The sequence below is a fragment of the Parambassis ranga genome, chromosome 18 (genome assembly GCF_900634625.1).
Source record: "Parambassis ranga chromosome 18, fParRan2.1, whole genome shotgun sequence".
NCBI classification, from domain to species: domain Eukaryota; kingdom Metazoa; phylum Chordata; class Actinopteri; family Ambassidae; genus Parambassis; species Parambassis ranga.
In genome coordinates this window covers 10,119,397-10,130,055 of record NC_041038.1, presented here as the reverse complement: position 1 = coordinate 10,130,055, position 10,659 = coordinate 10,119,397, and the positions used below count along the sequence as shown (strand labels likewise).

Here is a 10,659-nt window from a genome sequence, read left to right as displayed (position 1 = left end):
AGCACAGAGGAGGCCTTCGTGCCACCACTGTGCTTTTCCACAACTGGCTTGTTAGCCAGAGAACCCAGAGCCTGTCACCGTGCAGCCAGGCAGGCAGACAGGGAGGCAGGCAGGGCAGGCTGAGACTGCAGCATCTCCGGGATGTACTGCGCCTGTCTGGATAACAAACATCTATATATTTTAGATAATCTAGCAAAAATGAAAAAGCTATTTTAGATAATTTATATACTTTTGATATTGTCTCACATTATTAACAATATGAATACTTTCCAGACATTGATATAGGTGTACTGCCATAAAATAAAATGCATATAAGTGTAGTGGCAAAAATTTATGCTTGGCTCTAAATTTGTTCTTCTCCAAAAGACAAGTCTCGACAGGCAAATTAGCAATTAGCAATTCTCCTCAAGGCACCTGTGCAAACCCATGCCTCAGTAATACACACTCCTGTTTCATAACACATCAACACACTGGTAATATAACACAACACACATCCGCATACATGCTTCAGTGTAATTTTTCCACCACACAATTGTCCCTATTGTGCTAACAGGCTGCCTAATTAGCAACCTAGCCATGGTGCTAACTAAGCTAGGCTAGGCTGATTCACAGTTAGCTAGCAATTCAGCAGACCTAGGTGGCCCTCTGTTGTTTGGCTTAAACTGCACTGTGTGTGTTACTAGATGAATTAATGTGTGTAATACTTATTTATATTACTGCATGCACAAATATTAATATCACATCAAGTAACTTTTATTATGTTTAATAGATACTAGAACACCTACGTTAGCTAGCATTAGTGTCATCGCACCATTTTACATCGCAGGGATTTTACATGAGCTGGGTATTGTAGTAATTTTTGGTAACATTTGACTCAGAAGCTTGTCCTCTTTTATGGGACTACAAAACATGGCCACGCCGAGGCAGAATTTATAATGATAAGTGTTTTGTGTGGATGATCATGCCTGTACTTTTTTGGCCCTTCGGCAACCCGATCGGGTTTAACAGGTTAAGTCACGTGCTTATATTTCAGACCTTTCCTTGTGTTTGTGCATTTTTACAGTGATACTGTCGCCCACTGTGTGTCTGAGAATTCTGAATGCTGTATAAATGTGTTTTCTTCTAACCTGCAGCATCTTGTCAAAATGATAGTTACTCCAAATAGGCTCTAAGAAAAGCTTTGTGTGCCATTAAGCTCATTAAACTATTCAGTCTCTGTGTGTGACTCGCTGTTGTACCAGTATAAAAAAGAAATAAAAGGTCATTCTTCACTGAGGAGTTATGCAAGTGGCCTTTAGAAAAAGGAGCTTCATTTGGTATGGGGCGTGTGTTCCTACACTCAAAAAACTGCTGGGTTAAAAAATAACCCAACCTTAACCCCACTGCTGGGTCACTATGGGACAGAACACACGCTGGGTTATTTTGGCCCAACTGCTGGGTTCTACCTTTTTAACCCAGACTGCTGGGTTATTTTTTGACCCAATCTAGTGAGTCAAATTAACCATATTGCTGGATCAATGTTACATATAATCTGGGTTGTTTTTTGACCCAACCTTATGGGTCAACTTAATATATTGCTGGGTAAATTTTACCTATAGAGTGGGTTGTTTTTTGACCCAACCTTATGGGTCAACTTAATATATTGCTGGGTAAATTTTACCTATAGAGTGGGTTGTTTTTTGACCCAACCTTATGGGTCAACTTAATATATTGCTGGGTAAATTTTACCTATAGAGTGGGTTGTTTTTGACCCAACCTAGTCAGTCAAATTAACCATATTTCTAAATCAATGTTACCTATTACCAATTTGTTTGCTCCAACCTAGTGGGTACTCATCCTAACTTGATACAGTAGATTAATTTACTTTGGAACTGTTTATTAGTCAAAATTCAGATTCTGACAACACATTTCTATGTAACAAAACACAGGTAAATGTCAGTGGAAACCAAACAAACCAAACAGTCTTCAGAGATAATCCACACTCTAGGTATGGGCAATGGCTGTCCTCAAAAATTTGACAGCTGAAGATTCTTGTCCATTTATTTCATAAATGCAGTGCTGCAAAAACTCCCATGTGGGTTGGCACTCCTTTGGGTAATTCGTGTCAAAAACATAAAAAGACTTAAAGCACAGGTCCACAGCTTCAAGCAGCGAGTCAGTCTCAATGGCATGGCCTTCCACAACCAGAAATGTTTGAGACACTCTCTCATGTCCCAGCGACAGAACGTGTGGAAAGGTGTTATCCACATTTGTCAGGTACTCCACTATATTGGTTCCAACCTGTTAAATAACATATCAGAAGGTTAGTGTCATAATAAAACAGAAATTTATATTCATATCAACATTGAGTTATTGATATCATATATAGGATAAATGTTGTGAAAGCCTTTCTAGTTATCATCAGTGTTCAACTTAGTTTATATTTATCATTAGATGTGTAGTTTCTGATACTTACTGTCAAGCATTTTAAGAAGTAAAAATCCTCACATTTATTAAAAGAAATATGTGAAAGATAAACTTACAGGCTGCATGTTAACAAATGCCCTTTGAGACTCCGCTGTCGTGGGTCTCACAATTTTTCCACCTCTTTTGAAGAGTGATGGGGGAAGCAGGTTTGGTAAGGCCTTTAAAGCTCTCTCACCTTTATCAAATACACAATACATAGTGCCCCGTTTACTAGTGCTGTTTGTGATTTCCATTATGATCAATTATGGAAAATATATTGTGGATGGAATATGGATAATAATTAATTATAATAAGAACAGGTTTCACAAGATGGATACATGGATAATACAAATATCTTACCAGGTGTGACATCATCTGGCACAACATTTATTTTTCCCTCTCGTTGGGCATATTTTAAGATTTTGTCTGCAATTGCAGGCCACTTCTCAAACATTTGTCCTGCTGCCTCAGGATGAAGTTGCTGAAAGTCTTGCGATATCTGATAAATAAAAAAAAGAACAAATTAATTACGATAGCACTGAGAGTTCAATAAGTACATAATAAAACAAACTTTTTTAAATTACCATGCCAGGATTGTCTGTCAGCCTGGGAAACTCCCTCAGGATTTCACTGATGGTTTTGGAGCCGTTACATCTAATCCATTTGCTTCTGTGTATGGAGGTTTCCTTCATCTTGGCCTCCACTTCAGAGACTGGATATTTGTTAGCTTTCAGCCAGGCAACCATCTCTCGAATATTTTGGGGAGATGAAAGTGAATCTGTTGAACAATAGTAAAGGCAGTAAAGAGTGTGAACTTGTTTGTGAAAGTGGTTGTCACAATTAGATGTTGATTGGCAAGAGAACAAAAACATGAGTATAAAATTACCATCCCATTGCTAAAGAACGGCTGCTAAATGTATCATACAACCTCAGCAGTATCTATAGTCCCTCAAACAACTACCCTGCAACAGAAAAATACTGGAAAAAAATCATGTAAATGAACAAATAATGAAAATATGATACCTTACCTGGTGTAAGGACAGCATGGTCCTCTTGTGGTTCCTGTTGGCGCGGGCGAATCAGGCTCCTCATACGCTTTCTGACATTTCTCAAGCGCTCCTCCAAAAAACCTGTAGCAGGTCTGTGTTTTCGGCCAGGTGTGTACCATGCTCCCTGTGACATAAGATCCAATTCAGCTTTAAGTGTAAACCCAATAATAGGTAATGAAGCAATTAACAAAAAATGTGTTTGTGTTAAAAACCACATTAATGGAACACAGTTGCCACATTGCCAAATTGACTATTACTCATTTCACTTCCTTGCTGTCCTTCCATGGCACGCAATTTTTTTTTAAGAACAAAATAATTTGACAGTTTGTGACATCTACATAACTCACTCAACTCTTAACTGAAACAATTACAGCCTTTTCCTTGAGTAAGGATGTACAACTAAACACATTTGTAAACAGTTCAAAAACGCACATTTTTAATTTATGCATTTACTTTATTGGTGGGATAAAATATACTGATTACTAAATATCTGGGTGAACTTACATAGCTGCTGCCTGTGTCATCCTTAAGACATGGAAATTCATAAATCAACGCCATGGCAAGTGCTATCTTAGTGTCTGAGGGTGGCCTGTAGAGGATAGCATTTAAAAATGGGTAGAAAGGTTACGATGCCATTATATAAATCAACTGCATTAAAATTTTATTTTTTCTCCTTGCAAAACTTGCTTACATTTCGCCATGTTTTTCAATAAGGTGGGATACCAGAAGTCTCACAAGAAGCTTCCTCTCTTTGGATGTAATTGATTGCTTCTCATCCAAAGTGCTTAATATAGATCTCCCTTCAAGGCTACCTCCCAACATTTGGCGAATCGCCTATATTGGATATAAACAAATTACTTAAAGATTTTTACGCATTGCACTGTTATCTAGGTGCTTAGAAAATTCAAACATACAAATTCTGGATGAAGCACCACAGTAAGCAGAGTTGTCGATGCCACCGTTTCAACATTCTTTTCTGATAAACATTGATCCTTTGTCGAACAGGCAGCTTGGAGCTATAGTAAGGAGGGATTCAAAAACTCATCATGCACTTAAAACAAACATTTAACACAATACATATAATTCAACACCTGATCATAACATTGTGAATGTCAGATGAAATGAACAGCGTCTTAAAAGATTCTGTATCTAAGTGAAACATATAAACAGTCATCATTATCCCTGAAGGACTTCACTGCATGGAGAGTGTGATAGTCAAGGAGGGAACCTTGATCAACAGCAAACACATCAGTGGTTGCTGTTACACCGTAGGCAAAGAAATGCTTCTCAAATCCTACTGTATCCCATTTTTGGATGACAAGCTTCACTCTGTCACCCAACATGAGAAGGCTTTTCACTCTACCAAACTGGGGCTCGCCATCAGCAGTGTAAGACAGAAATACTGTGGTTCCAGGTTTGTAGTGTGTACCATTTACTTTTACCCAAGCTGGCACAAAGATCTCTGTAAAGGGTGGAATATCCTCAAGACCATTTTGTACATCACAAAAGCCATCCATTACGGCAAGCAAAACACTCTGGCCTGGACCAACCTCTGTTTCATTTTTAAACACAGAACCAGAGAGGAGTGAGTAGCATAGCATCATCTGATGCCGAAATGCCATAGTCTTACAAATATTCTTAAAGTTACAGGTGACATGGCTGATGCGTTTAAAGAAACCATGTTTGGCTTCAAATCGCATCGACCAGAACTGAACAAGTGGTCCCAAGTGTAGGATTGCATTTGGATAGTGCACCATGAGGTGGTGCTTCGGGCGAAGATGCAATCTGGGGTACAGCTCAAGGAACAGAGAGTGATGCTCATCAATCAGTGCAGCCAAGTAAACTACAGCCTCTGGTGTAATGGAAGAAGAGAAAATCAACTCCATACATTCCAGAAGGAGAAGCAAGAGCTCCCAGTGCTTGTTTTCTTCAGGAATGAGGTCCCCAATCATACATGGCAACCATCTGAGGAGACACCATGTTTGCGCTGCAGACTGATGCATTGCTCCTTCGGGATTTTTAAGTTCATTCTTCCCAATCAAGGATGGCTTATTCTTCAGATCAGGAAAGCCATAATCAAAACTTGTGATCCGGAAGTTGAGTTTTTCAAGGGTCAAGTGTTTGTCCTCAATCAGTGAAGAGATTACCAGCTTCAACTCATATGGCCCCACCCCTTCCAACAAGTCATGCATTATGTCTGCAACTTTGTTGTCTGTGACATGAAAGTAGGACAGACTGTTTAGGATGCTGTCTCTTTTAACACCAGTCTCAGACACATTACCATGACAAACATCTTCAGCATGGTTTGTTTCATTTCTTATCATGGCAAGATCCTCTTTTGTCTGTGTCCTTGTGATGTTCTTGTGTGCCTTGCACATGCGACAGAAGAAATTACTTGAGAAGCTCTCAGTAAAACCTAGAATGGCATTTAGGCCAAGATTGTCCCCACACACCTGTGCAACAGAAAACCTCATTTCACCCTTGAAAAGAGGTGTGTTGAGGGAGATGCCAGTGATCTCAAGATCTTTCAGCTCCTCTACAATTGACTGTAGAACACTATCAATCCCATAGGTTTTTGCATCATCTGTTCTGTAAACTGCTATGAGAAAGTGTGATGAGAGTTTTGATAGAAACTCTGGAGGCAGACTCTTGATAGTGAAGTAAAGGAACCCCAACTTGTGTACCACAACCTTTGAGCCTAGTGGGTTAACTATTTCACAGTCATCGTTGTACAAAAGAAGTGGAACAGACACATTGCTGGAAAAGAGACAATGCTGCTTGCAATACTTCCCATCATAGAAGTCTATGAGTACTCCATTTTCTCTTTTCTGCCAGGTGAAGATGGCCTCCAAAATGCCAGGGATCTCAAGCAGTTGAGTTAGCAGAGTTTTCAGTGGGACACGAAAAAACACATCCTGAACAGCAACCTGTCTAAGTGTCCCAGTAGCAGAGTCCCTTCTCTGCACATATGAGACTCCAGGCAGAGCCTGCTCTACAGGCTGGATAAAGTATCCTGACTTTGCAAAATACTGCATTTGTTTGAAGTCTGAATCCAAACCTTTAAAGGGGCACACTGCCTTATCAAAATCACGGGCAAGTTCTTGCACCTCTGGGTCATCCCGATGGCCGAATTTCGCAAAGAGAGACAAAGACTTTCTCTGAAGTGAACCCACAATGTCTGAAATCAAGCAGGATGTCTGTGCAACAACAAAATTGACTGTACTATATGTCTGTGCTGCCTTGGCCTTAAGAGCTGCTAAAAACAGAGCTACCCGCTGTGTTACAGTCTCTGGCTGCAACTCGTCCCAGAAATCATCTTCGTTTCTGCCCTGTTGTGTAGGAGCCTCAGATGTGTCTGCATTTGCTAACTCTCTATCAATGGGACCTGAGAAACACTGTACAGACATTGTTGTGGTACCAATTAAATGCTGTCCAGTACTTTGGGCACTTTCTTGGACAGAATGTTGAAGAAGATGTCGTCTGAATGACCGAATATATCTGAATGTCCGTCTGCAGCCATCTTCGCAGCATTGAAAAAAGGACGAAGCGGTATTAACACCATGAACTGCCCTTAAATGAACAAACAGTCCTTTTGCATGACCAGGGATTGCCTGTCTGCAGCGAAAGCATGTGAATGACATTAGAGAACTTACCTTTAATCTTTACCAAACTTACAAAAACAAAAGCACTTTACTCACAAGCTCCTTGTGATGTTTTTGAAATTTGAGACGTTGACCAATTTTTGGAATAAGATGCTGCATGGCAGCATCATCCAGCAAAAGGAAACTCTCCTCATCCACTTCCTGCTCTGAAAATTAAACAGACAAAAACAGACAGTTGTAGTTTTGAGTCCACACACAAAATATGCCACAGATAAATGAAGTCAACTTCGGCTTAGTTGGTCATAAAACCAAGCACATCAGCTGAAGAAAAAATTAAAAAAACACCTTCTGTTTAAATCTAAAAAGTTAGTTAGTTTACTGTAGTATTGGTGTAGCTCTTCAGGAAAGGCTATTTACAATGAAAACCCTCATAACATGTGCTTGCATCTTGATAGACGTTTTAGCAATGTTAACTAAATATTAAATATTAGCTTACCTTTGAATGTATCCAACAGGGTGTCCAGCTGCCATTCATTTAATTTTGTTTTGACAAATTCATCCATCAAGTCTGATCTAGAATAATTAGAATCAGAATCAAAATTACTTTATTCATCCTCAAGGGGAAATTCGGGGATAATAATAATACAATATTATTTATAATTATTTATAATATTTATATAATAAAAATAATATTAAAGATAAAATGTTTAGGCAATGAAACAGTCTAACTTTGTATATATAATTTGCCAAGAAACATATGCCAAAAATATGTAAACATAAAAAATTTAATCTAATCTAATAGATGAAAATTGGTACTTCGGCTATAGGGCGCTGCCATATTTTCGACGCGTCACTGTTGTCGTCATGCGTCATGTGATTCGGTACAAACGCACAGCAGTGAAACCTATTGATTTGTTATTGTTAAGAGAAGCCGGTCTGTTTGCAGTCACTTTTAACTTAAATGCATACGGCAGCGATTCATTCTCCTCTAAAGACACAGAGACCCGCAAATAAAATCTATTTAACGATAACGTTAAATAAAATTTGTTGTTAGTGTTTATTTGATTGATTATTTTATTTACATACCATTAACGCATTAACCACAGAAAGTAAACAATAGTGTTACGCCTCAAATAGATTTTGGGAAAAGGCCGCTAGCTTCGGGACTCTCCCAGACGCTTACTCCTGGCCCACCGCTGCTCTTGCCTTTCACACAAACACACAAAAAAAAATCTGTTCCCCCAAAATGTACCACCACTATCAAGCTGATCCTGCCAACAACGCCAAATGTTATGTGGCTATGAGACCAGCTGAAGAAATGATGAGAAGGTGGGTCTAATCAAATCAATTTATTAATGCAATCAAACAACATAAATTTGCCCACCTCCACTACCCCACTTCCAAAGAACGGCCGCCCGGAATGAAAGAAAAGTCCACCCCACACTTTATGAACACTGCAACTGTGATTCCACCACACACGTGAGTCAGGCACTGCAATTGTGTTTCACTGCACACGTGAGTATTTAGACACTGCAACCGTGTTTCACTGCACACGCCTGGCAGGTCGTATGGAAGTAGGGTAGGTACGGATTAAGGGGAAAACAAAAAAACGAAATAACAATAAACAAATTAAGAAAGAAAGAAAAACTAGTCCGCCCCAAAGGCACCTCCCAGTTCTTTTGTGCCACACACCGGCTCACTTGCCGGGCGGACTAGACAAAGAAAAGAAACCGACAATTTGCATGCTATGGCAAGAGCAGCGATGCCCATCAACCCGACGCTCTGCAACAAAACAAATACTTTCTTTTAAAACCTCTTTACACTTTATTAAATCATGCTTAAAATACCGGCATCTGCGTGACCAAACTACTTGTGAATACCGTCTACTTCTTTGCCTGAACATCCATCTGTAATGTATAAAACAAAGTCAATCAACCACCCGTCAAATACTTTAAAACAAAAAGGTAGGCTACAGCCAACCCGCATACCTGTATGGCCTCCCTGCACGCCAGTGTGGAGCAAGGTGTGCACCTGCCTTACTCCACCGGGCGGAACCAAACCCCAACACCTTTGTTCCCCCGTACAAGGAGCCCTATATATGCGGGTCGACTTACCCTCCCCTTTTTCCCGACCTGAGGCAAATAGCACCCGCTACAGGATGTTTGTGTTTAATACCAACTCACACAGTATGAATAAATCGATGCGATGTCAAGTCAAAACTCACGGACGTAGTCGCGCACCTTAAATCTTCGGTGCGGCTTTTGGAAAATGACGGCTCACTTGACTGCAGTCACGATTGCTGTGCTCACACTGTACGGCTGTATGGTGCGATTGTCGGCTGCGACTTCAGGTGATCACACTGAACCCGAAATGAAACATGTCTAACCCGGTACTGTTGCTGTTTCAAAGAAAAAGTCAGTCAGAATTTGTGTTGCATGCTGCTGCATCACCTCTGTCCTAAAGCGATAGAGTATAAATATATCTCTCTCCATGGCTGTGCTCTGTCCAACAACGTATGGGCGCCGCCATGTGTGTTATCGTCTGTAGCAACTTCATGGAGGCTCAGAGACATCGCGTATTCGGCCAACGCATGCGCAATAAAGGAAAAGAGACTTCGGGCCGTATATCTACTTAAACAGTGCTTTACTCTTACGAAGGGCAACAAAAATATCAAACATGTCAGAAATTCAACCGATCATCCGATTGCCGCTCGTGCCACTTTAACCGCCTCCAGTAAGCCCATGTCGACTGACGCACGACAAAGCTAAAATTAGGCCCGAGTCAAACGGACAAGTCTGCAGTGTGCTGCGTCCCTAATGGTCACTTTAAATGCTAAAAGAAGGATTCTCATGTTTGTTTTTAATCGAACTCGGTACTAAAGAGACTTACAATATAAACGGACACAAAGGTTAGGACTGTGAATTCAGATAAAGACACACAATGTAACTTTATACTGACGGCTTGTCTTAGCTAGCATATTTGCTCTGGCATACGCCAACCAACAAGTATCACGGCACAGAATAAGAAATATGTACACCACAAGCATTATAATTCAATATTGCGACGATAAGTGACAATTAACATTAAAATAAACACAATATGGTGACCTTAACCGACAAATGAAGAATATTAACCTACCAGAAAGTCCAGCAGTTGTTTCCCCTGCCAGCCGAAAAAACTGGAAACTTCCATGGGCGGGAAAATAAATGACACTGTGGCTGGGTCAAAATAACCCAACCAGATGGCTGGGTGGTGAAAATGCCTTTGATCCAGCATGAGCAACCCAACCATTGGTTCACAGTACCCCAAACAACCCAGAATGGTGACCCAGCATAATCAACCCAGCAATGTGTTTACAAAAATAACCCAGCACTTTTTTGAGTGTATAGGGGAGGTCTAGTAAAAACAGCACAGGGGCTGCCTGGCGAGAGCAGGGCTTCTTGTATTCAGCTCAAGTGTGGCAAGGGCAACAATCGACTAATCCTCTTTCCCCCCCTGAAGTCTGTCTGTTGATTCAAATCCGCTGAGCTGAACTTTAAGCATCCAAGAGGAGATAAGATGTT

General features: G+C 40.4%; 1 protein-coding gene across 6 annotated transcripts; it reads right to left on the bottom strand.

Moving 5' to 3' along the window:
* Positions 1-1,859: 1,859 nt before the first annotated feature.
* LOC114450898 (uncharacterized) lies at positions 1,860-10,401 on the bottom strand. Of its 6 annotated transcripts, none has more exons than XM_028429326.1 (11): positions 10,235-10,401; positions 7,593-7,669; positions 7,193-7,302; positions 4,409-4,510; positions 4,186-4,328; positions 3,999-4,083; positions 3,474-3,618; positions 3,030-3,223; positions 2,806-2,944; positions 2,523-2,641; positions 1,860-2,280 (listed from the first exon to the last, which is right to left on the bottom strand). In XM_028429326.1, exons 2-11 carry the CDS (start codon positions 7,657-7,659, stop codon positions 1,984-1,986), a joined length of 1,401 nt encoding a protein of 466 aa, XP_028285127.1. In that variant the 5' UTR covers positions 7,660-7,669; positions 10,235-10,401; the 3' UTR covers positions 1,860-1,983. The 6 variants fall into 6 exon arrangements, 5 of the variants coding, with proteins under 5 accessions (XP_028285127.1, XP_028285128.1, XP_028285126.1 ...); XM_028429327.1 differs by lacking the exon at positions 10,235-10,401 and adding an exon at positions 9,547-9,582; XM_028429325.1 differs by lacking the exon at positions 10,235-10,401 and adding an exon at positions 9,085-9,483.
* Between the last annotated feature and the right edge of the window lie 258 nt (positions 10,402-10,659).